Source organism: Setaria viridis, chromosome 2, assembly GCF_005286985.2.
Source record: "Setaria viridis chromosome 2, Setaria_viridis_v4.0, whole genome shotgun sequence".
In the NCBI taxonomy this organism is placed as follows: Eukaryota; Viridiplantae; Streptophyta; class Magnoliopsida; order Poales; family Poaceae; genus Setaria; species Setaria viridis.
Window position 1 is genome coordinate 30,427,794 of NC_048264.2, and position 18,703 is coordinate 30,446,496.

General features: G+C 49.2%; 2 protein-coding genes across 2 annotated transcripts; both read right to left on the bottom strand.

Moving 5' to 3' along the window:
• Window positions 1-1,181: 1,181 nt before the first annotated feature.
• LOC117844250 (uncharacterized) lies at window positions 1,182-8,002 on the bottom strand. The gene is made up of 4 exons (XM_072291860.1): window positions 7,882-8,002; window positions 6,792-7,051; window positions 4,882-5,277; window positions 1,182-2,011 (listed from the first exon to the last, which is right to left on the bottom strand). Exons 1-4 carry the CDS (start codon window positions 8,000-8,002, stop codon window positions 1,301-1,303), a joined length of 1,488 nt encoding a protein of 495 aa, XP_072147961.1. The 3' UTR covers window positions 1,182-1,300.
• A 4,052-nt stretch (window positions 8,003-12,054) lies between these two features.
• Window positions 12,055-14,496, bottom strand: LOC117846122 (putative pectinesterase/pectinesterase inhibitor 45). Its single transcript, XM_034727236.2, has 3 exons — window positions 13,391-14,496; window positions 13,154-13,314; window positions 12,055-13,064 (listed from the first exon to the last, which is right to left on the bottom strand). The coding sequence occupies exons 1-3, from the start codon at window positions 14,431-14,433 to the stop codon at window positions 12,364-12,366; spliced, it is 1,905 nt and encodes a 634-aa protein (XP_034583127.1). The 5' UTR covers window positions 14,434-14,496; the 3' UTR covers window positions 12,055-12,363.
• Window positions 14,497-18,703: the final 4,207 nt, after the last annotated feature.

Sequence of the window (18,703 nt, forward strand, 5' to 3'; positions counted from 1 at the left end):
GGGAAGATCAAAAACCATTTGTTTTTGAAACGATCAGAATACTAATTTTGAGTTGGTATATCTCATCATGCTGAAACATCAAGACGAATTGAACTGAACATGGTCATTTGTCACCTCTACAACTTCAGGTTCGCATGTCACCCACGCTCTCTCTACAATTGCAGCGCACACGCCCTCTACAATTGCAGTGCACACGCTCTCTGAAACCTTATGGGTTATTGCTCTTCTGAATTTAATCCAATCCTTTGCATCTAAACAAATGCTAGTACTGCTACCTTGTTTGAGAATTTAACATGCAGTTAAACAAATATAGTTGCAAATATTGGTGAAGTGATACCCCATATTTGTCTGAAGTTCTTGTACTTTTCTTGCAAATATTGTTTTCGGGCTGAAGGGATCAACTTGCCATCTTGACAGGTTTTCAACTTGCCATCTTGACAGGTTTTCAACTTGCCATCTTGACAAATTTTCAATAACCGTGTCAATCTAGGAAAATTGGATTCTTGTCCAAATTTTTAGACTAACTAGTATGAATTACCAGGGTAGGTCGATTCGGCAGTACATTGTGCATCAAATGTCGGGGAAGAAGATTTTGAGTTGAAACATTTCACCATGTTGAAGCATCAAGACTGAACCGAACATAGTCACTTGCAACTTCAGTTTCACATGGCACCCTAAACTTGTAGTGAAGCCTGAACAAGGACGCTGAAACTTTAAGACTGAATGGTGCCCAACCCCACTCTGATGCAAACAAAAAGACCCACCTTTCGATTTAATAGTGTTCTGATGCAAGCAAAGAACAGAAAAAAAAATATAAGGTCCCGTTTGGATCCTTCATTTTGAAGAAATTGAAAATCTAATTAATGGAGTAGGCTATTTATCTTGGAATGTGCCATTCCACAACTTTAGAAAGTTTAGATATAAGCCTATGTTAAATTCATGGGAGTGGGAGATGTAAATTGATTCTATAGATCCTCATACTATATTTCTAATGTGCAACTTATACCACGCTCTTCAACTCACTTCCTTCAGAAGTGCAGTATATAAGTATCTCTCCCATATGACCAACAATAATATACAAATATATCACATACAACTATATTAGCTTAATTAATTTATATATAAAATATGATTATTAGAATGAAATTCAATTCAAGGATCCGCGCATTTTTATCCAAATTCATTAATTAGGAATTCAGGATCCATCATCCAATCAACAGTAGCCACAAAATGTATATTCTGAAACACGGCGCTGCAAACCCCCACAATCTGACGTTACCGTATTGACATCAGCAGCAAACTACAACGGCGGGCTACGAAGATAAATGATCACTCCACCCACTCGAGCGCGAAGGCGCCTCGAACTTCTCACGGTCGAACACCGCGGGGCCACGGTCTTCCGCGGCGTCGCGACCAACAGGCGCATAAGCTCGCCGACGTTGTCGTAGTTCCAGTCGCAGGAGCCGTGGTTGGCTTCCTTCACGACGACCTGCAGCAGGGCACGTTGGATGACCATCAGCGCCGGCCATAGCAGTGGGAGCTCGGGGCAGACGTACAACGCGTCCTCCGGGAACCGCGTGCCACCGCCGTGGGACTCCGCCAAGGGGCCCGCCGCCGCGGTGTCGGGTTCGAAGAACGCGCCGCCCAGCGCGCACGACAGCTGCTGCGAGCGGAGGCGGAGGTCCTCGTGCGACGCGCCCAGCAGGGCGCGCACGGTGGAGGCCGCGGCGGCGAGGGGAAGGCAGCGTAGGGCGCTGGCGCCGGTCACGGCCGTGGCGGGGTGGTAGTGGCCACCGACGGAGCGGAGCGGGAGATCAAGGACGCAGTAGCGATCGCCGCCGCCGCTAGCGGCGGCGGCTTCGCAGCTGGTGCTGGAATCGTCGTGGTCTAGGAGCTGGAATGCCATCGCCGCGTATGGGAGCGTGTGCGCCGGAGGATGGACTGCCGCCGATGATGTTGTAGTACGCACTGGGTATTTGTAGGCGTCCGTGGTGTGTGACCGTTGGTATGGCTTGGAGGAGGTGGGGAGGCGGCAGTCAAAAGGACGTCCCAGTCAGTCAGTCGGAATGTCCCTAGGAGTGTTTGGATACTAGCAGTGTCACATCAAATATTCGGATGCAAATTAGGAGGACTAAACATGAACAAATTATAAAATTAATTGTAGAACCCCTATGCTATTTCGCGAGACGAATCTATTAAGCCTAATTAATCCATGATTAGCAAATGGTTACTGTAGCACTACATTGTCAAATCATGGACTAATTAGGCTTAGGCTTAATAGATTCGTTTCGCGAATTAGACTCCATCTGTGCAATTAGTTTTATAATTAACCTATGTTTAATACTTTTAATTAGCATCCAAACATCCGATGTGACATGTGCTAAACTTTAGCATGGGGTATCCAAACACACCCTAAGTGTTCGTGGATCTAAGGCTAGTCCCAGTGCAAGGTTTCATTGCACTATTTCCAAGGATGCCACATCATCCCATGAGGTGTATTCTCATGAATGAAACAGGGAGTCTCAGTGCACAGTTTCATTTCACGATTTCATAGGATGCCCATAACATTTAATTGTGAGGCATGTGATTGGCTATGGTTAGATGAAATGAAACTCTATAGCCCCCAATGCAAGTTTCAATAGGTTTCATAGTCTTGGAAACAGTGTATACACAGTTTCATCATGATGAAACTCCTTCCCTCTCTCACTTCATAACTACCATGTCATGTCATCACATATGCTGATGTGTCACCGTATTTAATGTGCATGAAACCTCTATGAAACTCTCACTGGGATTAGCCTAAGTGTTCGTGGATTGACCCCTTGTGCGGTGCGTAATTGCGTTCAATGTTCATATTGTGCGTCACAACGTCAGTGTTTGTAGGTGTGAGTACATAGGAATTCAAATTTCAAAGAAGGTTCATGATCTTTCAAAGAAAGTCGGAGAATATCATAGTATTCTTGCAGAGGTCGTATGCTTCGAAAAGTAGCAAAATTTCGGTTGATGTTGGCATGCTGTGGCTGCCATGTCCAGTATTACCGGTGCACTAGCTAGGACTTATCCATTTAGTTCACCATTGCCGGACTCGACAGGGAGCCAAGCATGGCTTTCGCGTGAAACTGTGAACCATCGACGCAGCAAAAACTAGCCGCCGAGACAACTACCACATAGAGCCGCAGCCGCCGGCAGAGCAAAGTCGTTGTCGCACCGAACAGTGGTATTCTTGTTTTTTCGAACTGCTAGTGTTTCTGTTGATAATATTGTTTCAGGCTGAATCCTATATTGAAGAAATGCCACTAGTACATTATTGTTCGAGGATCAACTCGCATTCTTGACGAGTTTCACACTTTCATTGGCCGTGTCAACCTGGGAAACTTTGATGCCCCTTTGTGTCAAATTCCCTTCTAAATTTGTAAATTAACCACGGATTACGATGGGAGATTAGTCAGGCCAATGCACGGTGAAGAAGATGTCACGGGGAAAAGGTTTTTAGTTGAAACATCAAGACGAACTGAACTTGTTAAGCTGCAACTTCACATCAAGTAAACCCTGACGGCCTGGAGTTGCGCAACTGCAAATACACTTCCGATTTTTGAAGTGTTCCAACGCAAAGGAAGAATTTTTTTTAAAAAAATAATCAAGAGCATTTTATCTAAATTCATACGTTAGCATCCATCATCCAGTATTCCACTCAATAGAAGTAGTAACAAAAGTTCATCACTACTGCGACTGCAAGATAAGGACTGCACGCAATTTTGGCCGTCTGATCTCCGCACGAACGGCCCAGATGCGATGCTACAGTAGTGACAGTACCATACAGTAAAAATGGGACAGTGCCGAACAGTACTGCACAGTGATGAACAGGATTTCCCCTCTGCATCTGGCTGCCGCTTAAGTTGCAGTCGCTATAGCGACTGCACTGGAACTCGGCCCCACCAGAACTACTGGACCGGTTAGTTCGAAATCATATAACAAAAATCTTAAGAGCACAATATGACGACGGTACCGCACTAAGGGCTCGTTTGGTAGAGCTTCGGGAGAAGCCGCTCCTGAAGCCCTACCAAAGGACGCGCGCGCAGCAGAACGGCTCCGGCTCCGGCGGCAGAGCCTCGCAAATCGCGCTCTCTGGAGCCCTTTCGAGGAGGCGGAGCCAAAATAACGGGCTCCCGCGGCTCCTCCTCGGCCGTTTCCCACGCTTGCCCTCGAGGAGGGCCCGCAGGCAGGCCAGGCAACGGGGAGCTGGCTGGCACGGCGACGGGGGACCCGAGGGTCGGGTGGCGACTCGAGGCGGCGCGGCGACGGGGATGGCGTTGGAGCTCAGTGTTGGCGGCGAGCTGAGGCGGAGCAGCGCCGGGGACCCGAGGGCGGGGCGGCGACGGGGAGCGGGGCGGCAACGGGGGGCCGGGTGGCGCGTGAGGGAGAAAGCGGCGGAAGCCAGAGGAGACGGGAAAAAGATAAGGCAGAAGGAGATGGGGAGCACGGAGGAAAAAGAAAAGGGGAAGGAAAAAACAGAAAAGGTGAAGGGAAAAAAGAAGAAAAAATGAAAAGGAGAGAGAATTCCTTTTCATTTATTTTTTTAATTCAAATGGACTTAAATTATAAACTATTATTAAACATTCGATTCATCTATTAAAAAAATATATATCCAAGGGCATATAGGACATTTGACCTCTTATATCCATAGCTAATAATATAGGAGAAGCCGTTTTGCCAAACACCTTCGGAAACGGCTCCATTGACACTAGAGAAGCCGCTCCATCAGAGAAGCCAGAGCCGAAGCGTTTTAAGAGGAGCCGGAGCCCTGCCAAACTGGCCCTAAAGTCATATCAGTAGCAAACTACTACGGCAGGCAACAAAAGATCAACGATAACGTCACTCCACCCCCTCGAGCGCGAAGGCGGCCTCGAACTTCTCGCGGTCGAACACCGCGGGGCCACGGCCGTCCCTGGCGTCGCCGACGAGCTGCCACAACACGTCGCGGACGGTGTCGTAGAAGTAACCGCACACGTCGTAGCTTGCCTCCTTGACGACGACCTGCATCAGCACCCGCAGCACGGCCCGTACCGCCGGCGAGAGCGGGGGGAGGTTGGCGCAGACGTAGAGGCCACCCTCCGGGAACCACGCCCTGCCACGCTCGGCGAAGGCTCCCGCCGCCGCCGCGCGGGGGAAGAAGGCGATGCTCAGCCCGCGCGACAGCTGGTGCGCGCGGAGGCGGAGGTCCTCGTGCGACGCGCCCAGCAGGGCGCGCGTGGTGGAGACCGCCTCGGCGAAGGGGAGCTAGTGGAGGGCGCGGGCGCCGGTCGACGACGAAGTCGCGGTCGCCGTCATCGCTGGATTGAGAGCAAGCTAATAATAGAGCAGTGTGCTGACTGTAAGTTCACCCATATAGCAGTGGGCTTTTCAATATTAATACAAGATTTACTTGTCTCTCTTATAAAATTTCTTCAATATTAATACAAGATTCACTTGTCTCTCTTATAATTTTTTTTCTAGATCTAAACGGGTTGTAAGTTTACAGACCGCTTCTCCTCTCTCTCCTCTCCTCTATCCTCCACCTCAGCATTCAGGGTACTTACATATACTTCTGATCGTGGTGGTCTACGAGCACGAACGTCGTCGCGATGCACGTGAGAACGGGTGCGCCGGAGGCCGGACTTCTGCCGCCGGCGATGTTGTAGGCTGGGTATTTGTAGCCCGAGGCGAGCCCGGTGTGTGCTGACCGTTGGGATGCCCTTTTCATTTCCTCTTAAAAAAATTGAATTTTGTGGGCGGACGCGGAGACCGGAGAGGAGTCATGGCAAAGGTTGCATTTAGATTGGACAGTCAAAACTCAGAAATCTTCTCCAGTCTCCACAATGGTGATCCCTGGCTTTACGTTGTTCAAGGGCTTATACATTTGAGCCAAAATACACATGGAGTAGGATGCTTTCCAGAAAAATGTAGGACGCGGTTTGGTCTTGCCTGACTTGGTACTCGTTGTTTTGGACAAGGATCTAATCTATAGTAACTTTTTTAGAGTAAGATCTGATCAAACTTTTATAACTTTGATTATGCGTAACCTTTAATTATTTATCAGTTTGAGAATGCAAGCATATGCATAAACTTGCTTTGAGTACTACTACTTTCGTAATATCATATATGTGTTTATTTTATAAAAAAATATCGTAATACAAAATGGTGGTCAAAATTGTATTTGGAGACCATGTCATTGCCCGAAATGGCGTATTTGCATACCGGAAAGAGAAAAGGTTAGTGCACTTTGAATGTTAATACTCGTAGTTATGTTTTCATGACTATGAGATTAGCCTTACCTGAAGTAGTTTTAAATATAAATCTAGTATATGAAAAGTTGAAAACACAATATTATTGTACACTAAAAATTTATCCGACAAAGAATGAAGTTGTGGCTTTTAGACCAAGTTGGTAGGGTCTCATGTCGTTTGAGCAACGCAAGGTTGGTTGTTCCTGTTTCCCTAAAGTGAATGTGCTATCTAAGTGGAATAATGTCATGTTTGGATCCACCCATCTAAACTTTAGTCAGCTAAAGTTCAAAGACTTTTTATAGCCAGCTAAAGTTAGCTAGATGAGGGTGTTCGGATCCACTATCTAAATGCTAGTTGAAGAGAGATTTATCTATACAACGCCTCCCTCTCACTTGCAGGGTCCACACACGCAGCACGTCTAGTGGCAGCTTCCACCATTGGACGGGTCCTCCTCCATTCGCCACCACGCCCTCGGCCCCCTTCCTCCTCCATCGCTGCCGCCCTAGCTTGCTCCACCGGTTCGGTCACCTCGACCTTTGGCCTCTCCCCACCCGAGGACGAGTCCGACCACAGCGTCGCTCGGTCACGGCCGTAGAAGAGAAGATCATCTTGGTCCGGTTCCACCCTGCTTGCGTTGTCCGATGCTGCGAGAAGCCCCTCAACCTCTTCCTCATCCTCGTCCTCATCCTCCTTCGACAGCGACGCCCACCTAGGGTACTCGGCGTCGGAGCCGAGGTTGAAGTAGTCGTGCTTGATGGCGCCGACGTCATCCTCCCTACCACCGCCGCCTTGGGGGATGCGAGGAGTAGCTCGCAGTGCTCATCCATCTTGCGTAGGTGGCTTGCTAGGGTTTGGGAATTTGGAGCGGACAGCAGAGGCGTGAGCTAGGATTCAGAGGCAAAGAGGAAAAGGGGAAGGAAGGGAGAGGAGGAGAAGGCGAGGGGAGGGACAGCGTGTGGGGAGGGGCGGTGTCGCGCAGGCGCACATGAGGGGAACAACGGGGGATTTCCTCAGGTATGTGGAGGGGTACTATGGTCTTTTACTAGTTTTAGCTGGTTTAGCTAGGTCCAACCAGCTAAAGAATTTTAGCTGCAACTAAAGTTTAGCTGGGTCCTGTTTGGATCCAAAGTGGCTAAATTTAGCCAGCTAAAATTTAGATGAGGGATCCAAGCAGGGTCTAAGAACCGAGGAGCTTACTCATGCTCCCATATCAATTAACCATTTAATTATGGGTGGACAAGTCATTTGGCTCTGACACTAATACTCCCTCCGTATTCATAAAACATGTCATCGTGGGCCTCTACTGCATTTTCGTGAAACATGTCGTTGTGGCCGCGTGACCCCGTACGTGGTCGCGTTTGCCCCTGGAATCCTCTCGGCTTCCTTCCTTCGCTAATCACGCGCGCCGCCGAGCATTAATCGCGTTTGCCACTTCGTTTCCTTCGTCGACCATTCACTCGCAACCCATTATTGCGTCGCACTGCCATTCTTGTTGCACGACAGTGTGGCACTCCCTTCATCGTCGCAGTACAACGTCGCCGCCGTTCCTAGCCGCCACGGATGGATCGCTCGCTTGCACGATCGCCGCACTCTCGCCGCATGGTCGTTGCACGCTCACCTGCATGCTCGCCGTACGCTCGCGACGTGGATCGCTCGCGTCCACGCTCGCTCGAATTGCAGCTGGACAACGTCGAGATGACGCCGTAGGAGTTGCCGGACTCCGTCGCGCTGGACAACATCGAGATGACGCCGCAGGAGTTGCCGGACTCCGTCGCGCTGGACAACATCGAGATGACGCCGCAGGAGTTGCCGGACTCCGTCGCGCCTGATCTGGACTCCGTCGTTGAGGTGCCGGACTCCGTCGCGCTAGACAACGTGGAGCCGCTGGACTCCGTCGAGGAGGTGCCAGACTCCGTCGAGGAGGTACAGTGTCCTCGCTGCGGCACGTTCCACGCTGGCGGCGTCTTCGGAGAAGCCTGCTTCCAAGCTCGCCGCAACGCTTGCAGGTGTGCCCGTTGTGGCCTTTTGCATGAAGACTATGATGTGCCAGCAAGGTTCCTCTATGGCGTGGATAAGTTTGATTGTGAGTTCTTCATTCCTGATGTGGAAAAATTTGAAATGCATGGTAACACCATCATTCTGCCTGAGGAAGTTGTAAAGAAGTTGGAGGAGCACGATGAGAAGATGAAGCAAACAAAGATCAGTCCCCAGGCCAACAAAGAAGATGAAGCAAAGCAAGTTCAGTATGGTACATGCATTTAACCTAAGATACATTGTAGGATCCGTAACTTGCATCTTCTAATTTGCATAAGCTAATTTCCATCTTCTAATTTGCAGGGAGACTACTAATGGCTTCAGCTAGCAAGGAAGGTTCACAGGATATTTGCAATGGCAGCCTATCTTCTCTCTCAAGTTTTTGTTTTTGCATGTGAGGAATTTTCAACTTGTTGCATCCTTGGAGCTTCATGGCTTCTTTCAAAACACTTTGTAGTGTTACAAAAATCCTGTTTGCTTTCCATGGAGAGTACTCTAAGAATGCCTAAAAAATATGATGAAGAAATCAATGAATTAGTCATTGAAGAAACAATGAAACAAGTGCATTATCTTGTTGTAAGAAACAATTGATCATTTACCTGTTGCACGGCTGGAACAAGATCTTTAATTGTTTTTGCATCCTTCTTGTATTGAATAGCTTGAATAGCTCTAAAAAAACCCCAAATCTAGAATGTTAAAATCCGGAGAATTGGGTGGTTGACAAATTAACCGAATGTCAAAACCATCTTGCTTAGCAGCCTCACAAAAAATAGGATCATCCACTTTTAAATGAGAAGGTGCATTATCTTGTTGTATGAAAATTGGCTTGTTCACATCTTCTCTTGGCCACTTGGCTCGAATTGCAGGGAACACTCTATTTACCATGAAATCTCTGATCACATCCCTTGTGATTGATGTAATTGGCTTGATTACTTCTTCTCCACGAATACGATTGTGATTTCTTCTAATAGCTTGTTCATAAGTGACAAGTGGAAAACAACCTATTTTTCCATCAAAAACACATTCTCCATTCCTAAACCTTGGCCGAGCACATACACACAAGAACATGCGCCTAGGGATGTAGTTCTTGTTCTTACAAGTGCGATGTGGGTCATCTTCCTCGGGCAGCAAATAATATTTTTCAGATTTTTGAGAGAGGTAGAACCATTTTTCATCAATGAACACAAAATCAAACAAATCCTTAAATTTTGGATCATCAACCAAACCTTGCTCAATCATATCAACACACCACTTCAACCTAGTCTTCTTGTTAGCATCTGTGAGGTATAGTTTGATGCTACTAGAGTGGCGCCTAAGCAAACCTTTTTTCAAATATCTTTGTATCCTAGCTTTGCTAATACCAAGTTTACTGGACACATCTTCTATGGTCATTCTTTGCTTGAGAGGAATGTTGCGCAATCGTTCCAAATCTAGAGGGACTGCCTTACGACCACTTCTACCCTTCTTTCGACTAGCAACCACAACCGGAATGTTATTTGCAAGTTGGATTTTACCTTGCTTCCATAAGCGTTGAACTGTCCGAATGTGCACTCCAAACTGATCAGCAACGATTGTTGTATCTTTCTTGCCTAGTTTTCCATTCTTGCTTCTAGCCAACAATGATTGATAAATTTGTTTTCTGACGTCTTCTGTCATGTCTTTTCTTTGATGGTTTGCTTCAACGGGAGCAGCATATTGTATTAAAAAAATAATCACTTGTTAGCCACGACTTGTTCTATTAAAAGAAATTAAACAAGGGCATGTTAAAAAAACAATAGCCACGGAGTAGTAGATACGACATGCAGGTTTATCTAATGGCACATTCAAAATAATTGCCATGCTTACCAATACAAAAATCTAATTGCATCAAGTGACAAGATAAATCAAATCCACGTCAAATAATAGCCATGGCTTACATGAGAGGTTTTGTACATAATCGAAGTCAACAGCACCAAATTCATCAAGTGGCAAGTTCAAATCAATTCCTGTTGAAAAAGGAAACAGCAAACTGAGAAAGGAAACGACATTTGCAAGTGGCTGCTATGAATATCATAAATGGAAAGAGCAAACTGAGTAACAATGGACACAATACCGTTGTTGTGATCCTCCAATATTAGCTCGTTGAGATTGAAGAGAAGGTTGCCCTCGTCATCTTGTTCTATACGAACATTCAAATCAAAGGCAGGGAACGGATCACCCATTGCGCCGTACGGAGAAGTGGAAGAAGAAAAAAACTAAGCCATGTCGTAGATGAACATGGCTAAGAACAAGCAAGCACGGTAGTTTAAGCAAGCAAGCAAGGAGGCAAGGTAGTAGATGCAGGAAGCTAGGTACGAGGTGTTTAAATAGAGGAAGCACTCCAAGTGTCAGGCCTATTACCACGCGCGCAGTGAAAAGAAAATAGCGCTAGTGAACTATTACCACGCGCGCAGTGAAAAGAAAATAGCGCCAGTGAACTCAAACAAAAAAATGAACGAAACAAACGAGCGCCAGTGCACAGGGACATGCATCTTTCGCGCGCCAGGCCAAAATCGCACAGAAACGCGCTCAGCCACGTTCAGCCGAAACTAAACAGTGCCATGCAAAATCAGGGGCACTAGCAGAAAATATGCACCCACCAGGAATCGAACCCAGTCTTTAGGGCTCACAACACCCTACGCTAGCCATTTAAGTTATGGTTCTTTCTCATATGGAATGCACCCGCAACCCTATTTAATAGGGGCACATAGGGAAAAATACTCCCTAATTAATCACTCCTTGGTAAGCACAATCATGTCCTAAACAACATGTTTTATGAGTATGGAGGGAGTAGTTTTTAGGGGGGAGGGGGGCATAATCTAACATGTACTCAATGCAACTTTATTTTAGCAAGAACACGAATTCTAGTGAGAGTAAGTTTGAATGCCTATCATATGGATCCGGGATCCTATATAGTACTGACATTTGGAGGTTTAGTATTCTAGATTTAATTAATCTTCAGCCACAATGGAATGAAAACAAGGTGGTCCTGTTTACAGGGAAGTCTGGGGTCCAGCAGGCTCACGGTGAACAGGCTGCCCCAAACCCTCGTGGTGGAGGACTGGCGCGGGCAGTGGACGACGGTGTCTAATGGTTGGGAGGCAAAGAATGGCCGGGTTAGGATGGTGAACGGCAGCCGAGGTGGTGGTTGCCGTGTGGGAGAACAGGAGCGACACCAACAGTCCAACACATAATAACAGTTCGATCTGAAAGTTACCTAAGGGGATGTTTAAGGGGATGTTTGATATTAATTATGAGTATTAAACATAGGTCAATTATAAAACTAATTGCACAACTCCTAGTCTAAATCACGAGACGAATCTATTAAGCCTAGTTAGTTCATGATTTGACAATGGGGTGCTACAATAACCATTCATTAATGATCGATTAATTAGGCTAGATTCGTCTCGCGATTTAGCTTAGAGGTTCTGCTATTAGTTTTATAATTAGCTCGTGTTTAATCCTTCTAATTAGCATCCCAGGACTAAAGTTTAGCTCCTGTCTCACCCCAAGTAAACAGGTGATAGCTGGCAGGACATCTAGCGTGGAGATACATACGAGAGTTTTTTAATTGATGAACAGTGAAAAACAAGGCGAGGCAGAGCGCTAGTCTCGCTCACGGCCCGAGGCGCCTCCCTCACGCATGGTTTCCAAGGTAACTGCGGGTTGCTGTGCCAATCGTTTTTTTGAGCTAAAAGTTATTGCTGCCTCGGACTCTAGATCAGGCAACTGTAGTGCATTGGCTGAAAAAAACTCATTTTCAGCTAACTGATATATAGATCTCCCATAGTGTTGCCAGTGAAATGTTACAGTATCTCTGTCAAAGATTTTCCAAATCTTCTATACTGAGACGTAATCGTGGTAGGAAAAAGAAACTTCATGTACAGGTACAAAACCCATATAACAGCCAGTATACCAACGCGAATTTGAACTGGACGTCCATGCAGGGCACCGTAGCATCTCCACTCATCACCACCTCTTTGCCTCCTCCGATCCGATCCCCTACTGCGCAGACGCCCGCATCGCACGCGATCCCCGGCCGTGGTCCTCATGTGAAGAGGTCGTACTTGACCGGCGTCCCCGTGGGATCGATCCACGGCTGGGCACGCAGGAAGTTCTCGACGGTGAACTTGGCCGCGTCCGCCTTGCTGATCACCTTCTTGTACCCCGGCCAGTTGACGCGCCCCGCCGTGTCGGCTCCCGGCCCGGTGTTGCCGTACTCGGCGTACCAGAGCGTCTTGAGCGCGAAGTCGCCCTGCCACGGCATGTACCCGGCCTTGTCGATGAAGTCCGGGAGCTCCGACTCCATGACGAGCGTGCGCGAGCACTCCCGCCACGGGCGGCCGAGGTAATTCTTGATGGGCGGGCGCGCGGCGTCCCTGAGCGCGGTCTCGGCCTGGAACTCGCACTTCTGGAGCACGAACCCCGTGGCCTCGCGGGCGTCGGCGCGGCCCTGCGCGGTGGCGATGTTCTGCTGGTTGTCCATGGGGCGGCGCAGGACGAGGATGCAGTTCTGGAACACGGCCGCCGCGTCACCGAAGATGAAGTCCACCGTCCCGGAGATGACGCAGTTGCGGTAGAACTGCGCCTTGGAGTGCGCGTACAGCGTGTCCTGGAACCCGTCCATGCGGCAGTTGAGGAAGATGGACTTGTCCGACTGCACCAGTAGCGCCACCGCCTGGTGCTTCTCCGGTCCGGCCGTGTTCTGGAAACCCATCCCGATCGCCATGAACCCATCGCCTTGCGCGGCTACCCGACGACGACAGCAACTCATTATTGGATCGGAGCCTGATCGATCGAATTGAAACTAAGCAGAGATCGAGCAGCGTCGTCCTTACTGAAGGTTGCGGTCTTGAAGGTCGTGATCCCGTCGACGAAGTTCTTCTTGCCGGTGACGATGGACTTCTTGGAGCCGTCGCCTAGCAGGGTCACGTTCACCATAGCCTTGGTGATCGTCACGTACTCCTCGTACACCCCCTCCTTCACTTGTATCACGTATCTACGGGACACAACACCCGTGACAATTAGACACTGCATCAAGGAACGGAGACACACGGCTCGAGGTCGTTCGGTACCTTCCGTTGTTGGACTTGGGCATGGCGGCGAGCGCCTCGTTGATGGTCTTGAACTTGCCACTGCCGTCCTTGGCCACCACCACGTTCGGCGTGAGTGTGCTCTTGAAGCCGCCGCCCTTGAGCACCCTCCGCTCGCCGTCGGGCACCCATTCGGGGATGCCGTCCTTGTCGAGCGCCGGCTCGGCTCTCGACGCCGGAGCGCCTTCGTCCTCGGCGAGCAGCCGCCGTTTCGAGCTACCCTTGATTGCGGAGAGGATCGACGATCCCTTCTCGATGAGCGCCAGGGCGTTGCTGGTGAGTTCCTTCCCGTTGGTGAAGGAGTCCTTCACCTTGACCTTGAAGTCGTCGTCGGGGAAGCCGTCGATGCACGTCTCCATGTGCGCGATCACGGCGCTGAGCCAGATGCGCAGCTGGTATCCGTCCTTGGCGATGCCGTCCTTGGCGTCGACGCCCTTGACCGTGCGGTTGAGGTCGTCCTTGGCGTCGCCGAAGATCTCCTTGCAGTCGGCGACGGCGGCCTTCACGCGCGGGTCGTTGCTCATGATAAGGTCCGCGCGCTCGAACGCCTGCCCGATCGCGTCGCCGATCACCTCCACCGCCGCCCGGACGATGTCCTTGGGCGACGTCGCGTTCGCGGTCGCCGCCTTGCCGAGGCTCTTCTCGCACGCGTCCGTGTAGTCCGTCTGCGAGCACATGGCCTTGATGCTCTTGGACACGGCCTTGAGGTCCGGCTGCGAGTCCGACGAGCCGGAGTCCGAGCCCGAGTCCGAGTCCGAGCTGCTCGGGCTCGCGGAGTGGGACCCGCCGCCGGATGACTTGCCTTTGGCCGGCGACGACGAGCCCTTGGAGCCGGAGGAGGACTTGGAGTGGCCCTCGCTGGACGACTTCCCGCTGTACATGACGGCGAAGCTCCCCGCGACGATGAGGACGACGACGATGGACACGGTCCCAACGGCGATCATGATGCGCCTGCGCTGCTGCCGCGCCTTCTCGGCCTTGCGGCGCTCGGTGAGCGGGCCGAAGTCGCCGAACGCCGACGACATGGTGCCGGAACTGTTTTTCCCCCCCTTCCTTTTGTTTTTCCGGCGAAAAAAATTGTCTTTCACTGACCGCTTCCTCCTGGCTGTCGCTCTCTGCCTTCCATCACCCAAAGGCAGAGAGGATGGAGCAAGGGCGGGAGGCAATGGCAAGCCCTGGTTTATTTGGGGGGTGTGGACTCCGGGGAAAGAAGGGCGGGGAGACGTTCTTGGAGGCTATGTTTGGGGTGCAGCTCGTTGTTGCTCGTGTTCGTTTTGCCACAACAACAATGGCCTCCTGTTCGTACCGTAGCATATAAGCATGCTGCACTGCCTATTTTTGTACTACGTACATGGAAGCAGGAAGAGGACTTGCATAGGAATGAAGTCCATGCTGTATCAATATTTTAGATTCTAGCAGCAGCAACATGCATGGAGGAACACTGACTGTTTCCGAAACCAATAACGACATGAGGTTCATATATATACTATGAAGTAATTAAGCCCTGATGTACACATGATACATTCCGTACATATTTTTTTTCCCGATAAAGGCTTCACCCTGCTTTTATAGAAAGCATGTAAGAGTACAAAGTTTTAGCACTGGGGACTCCAGTGTTCGCTTACAAGCACCATTACAAGAGACCAGAAATTGAAACAGACAGAATAAAAAGTGTCCTCCACGGACTTCCAGAACGCCCCATTCTCTTGATTGGTTCACGAACTGCAGCATCCACGTCTTCACTTGGGTCTCCATTTCCTCCACACGTTCTTTCTCAGCAGCCTTCAACCGTATACGCCATCTCTGTATGAAAGAAAGAATTTTGAAAATTATTTCACACAGTATATACAGTCGGTAGCAAATACTCGAAATCTCTGAATCCAGTGCACAAGGGCAGCATTGTAGGTGCAGTATCGGACAGCTGAGAACGAGCGATCGATAGCTCATTTTGTCAGTTGCGCTAGTTAATTAACAACCCCGCGTTTGAGCCCAGCTCGACCCAAGGCTCTTACCCTTCCTTAATTTGATTAATATGGCTTCAGCGTCATCTACAAATTTTTCTTAACCTAAGAACATGTCCACTCACACAACTGATCAATGGGTTGCTTGAGCTGCAGCTGTGGCACTTATTTCGGAGGGCAATGCCCGGTTTTCCCCCTAGCGGAGTCGTACGAGCAGTCAGAGTGCCCGGCCGTCTTCCTGGATGCCGTCGGCACCGACTCCGCAACTCGACCGCGGTGGCCGTGCCCGCCGCCTCCCGCTCCTCCTCCCTGCAGGCGCGCGGCGGCGCCGTGGAAGAAGGCCGCCGTCGTTGAAAGTACCAGAAGCATCAGAACCACCACCACCACCACCACCACCTTATTTCCTCCTCCTTCCATCTCGATCGAAGAATAACTAACGTTAATGTCTCTATTTGTTATGTTGTGCAGATGATGGCTGTGGACGGGGTCGGATGAGAGGAAGCTAGCGAGGGCTCTGCCGTTCTTATATAGCGTCCGCGGCTACCTGGATCAAAAGAGAGATGCATGGCGGTAAACTACGTCGAAACCTGAGCTGAGGTAAATGGGGGTGAAAAGTTAAACGCAGAGCTTGGCGCGAGTAATCGCCGCGGGTGTAAACCATGACGCGCGCAGCTACGCGGGGATAATTTTGTATCCGAAGATATTGTGTTGTAGCAAGCCGTTGCAACTTGCAAGTATGTGCTCCTTCAACTAGTTTTGAACTTTTGATGACAAGCAGTTGACACAAGAAGCAAAAAGTATGAGAAGAGAAAGCAAAAGCTAAACGGGGGAGAATCAGGAATGTGTGGCAGTGCGTGGTTGCTTCTTCCCGTCACCTTATTGTCAACCACGAACCGTTTTTCAGCCCGTCACAAGTGCCCAAAACCACAAAAAAGGGGATGCCAAGGGGAAGGCCTGCCCAATGCTGAGCTTCCTGAACCTCATTCTTCTGTGCTACTTCATGGCATTTTGCTCGCAATTTACACTGTTAGCTTCGCCGGGAAGATGGACGCTCTCTTTGACGTCCGTTCGTGCGGATTTACATATATTCTTCAGATGCCCATGCCATGCATGAACGGTAATGTCTTACCTTTGTTTCAGTAGAAAATCAGAAACTTTTCCGATCTTTCCGCTGCTTTGTCTCGCCGACGAAACTGCTTTCAGGCGCGCCACAACCATTCATTGCGACAGCAGCGCACGAGGCCCAGCCCAAACTTCCTTCATCCACCGGACCGGCAGGCCACGTGCTTTCCTAAGGCCCAGCCCAAGATCGAGCCTCCGGTCCAACTTGGAAACAGCCCAGGTTTCTCCCTTTTTAATACATCGCATTAAAAAAAAGGTTGGGGACTGGCGTGCAGGTGAAATATATCTTCACAAAATCTGCGTCCCTTTCGTCTAAAATAGAATAAAACATTCTTCACCAAATCTCCGTCCCTTCGTCTAAGTAGAATAAAGGAAATCTTTGTTGCTTGTGATAACTAGTATACTTCGGTCAGTGTAAAATTATGAGCACTTTGTTACCATTTTTCATCTATTTTTTTTTCTCCATTAGGCTTCCCATGTGACAATATGGCAACTTGTGATAGCAGGATGCATGAACCGGCTGGCTATTTTTAGCATCTCCAAAAGAACTCAGCAGTGGACTCCAAAAACTTTATTAGCAAGGTAGAATGAGAGTTTAGAGAAGACACCTTGCACTCCACTGCCACCTCCACCAAACGACCGTGTACAACAGAATTAAAAGCAGAGAGGGCCCGTCAACTGTTCGAGATTTTCTCAGCCTGTCTTGAAGTACTAGCCAAGTTTTGAATGATCAGCATCCCAATCGTTGGAGAGGTTCTCTCGAATCCATTCTGCCATCGGCCTTGAAGCTAGCTTATACACGAGGTAATTAATGAGTCCACGATCTTTCGAGTTGCTCAGAAGTAAAAAGTGTAGTGTGCTGTTGCAGTTCTTTCTATTATCTCTATAGTGGTTCTTGTATTATTGCTCGGAAGCGGTGCTGTTACATGGATCCATGGCTGCGTCGTTGGTGGAGGCTATGTTTGAGAGTTCGTTATTCCTCGAGCTATCTTGCCACGCCAACAATGGCTGCTTGTCGTCACAGCTAGCGTAATAACATGGTGCGCTACCTTATTTTGTACAAGAGGAGTCCAGGTTGAGCTAGGTATAGTAGAACAAGGAACTTTCCTAGGGAGTCGTGGCTAATCACTCAATATATTCCAACAACATGAAATTTACATACCATGCAATACGAATCCCTGCACATGCACTGATGCACACACACATATCTAGAGTTTTTCGCCTTTATTCAGATATGATGAGTGAACAGACATTATTAATTCACTGGTGAAAGTATTCACCCTCTCTGCTACTGTTATCAAATGCTCCAGTGTCAATATACATATTAGGTGTTCATTCAGCAACCTCGAGAGATCTCCGGCAAGTCGCACGTACGATCGAGCTGGTTACTTGAGCATCGGTGAATCACTCAGGAGGACAAGGCCCAAACTTGTGCTGGTTGAAATTATGCGTGCAGTTGGAGGGCCCGGCGCCACCCTTCCCTTCGTCCACCGCCGGAATTGACTCCGCGACGACACGACCGCGGTGGCCATGCCCGCCACCTGCCTCGCCGTGCAGGCGTGCCGCGGCGACGGCGCCGCCTCGAGCCGAAGAAGAAGCGACCAAAACTATCATCGTCAGAAGCGTCAGAGCCACCGCCTTCTTCCTCATTCCCGCTTGCATTTCCGCCTCTCTCAGGTGCGAGACGAGGTATGGAATAAGGTCGCCTACCGATCGATGGCTGTGGACTGAGAAGCTAGGGTTCGGGCGCCAGACCCTCTGATTTATAGGCCCGCAGGGTTGCCACTTGCCGTACGTGTGGTGAATTGCAGGCTTGCAGCGAACTTACGATCGAGCTCACCGACGAAGGCGCAGCTGCAGTTGGCAGGTTTTTTCCGAGCGAAACCACTCGGTAAAGACCGCACGGTCTGATGCATGGGAAAATGAGCTTTCTTTCTTTCGGCAAAGAAGAAGAAAACTGAGCAGCAAAGAAGAAGAAATCGAACTGATCAGCCAGTGTCGCGGCAATCGACGACGGCGCGGCAACAGCAACAGTTTTTTTAGATAGGAAATTCCGAGTTGGTTGGACTATGTTGTTTGACTGATAATTGATTAATAATACCTGTAACAGGAGGGGGTTTGCACTGCGTTGGAAGCAAAGCATTTTCTTACCACGCTACAGGAAGTTTTCGTGCGCGCGTGCGCTCAGAAGAATCTTGGAATCTGGTGCTTG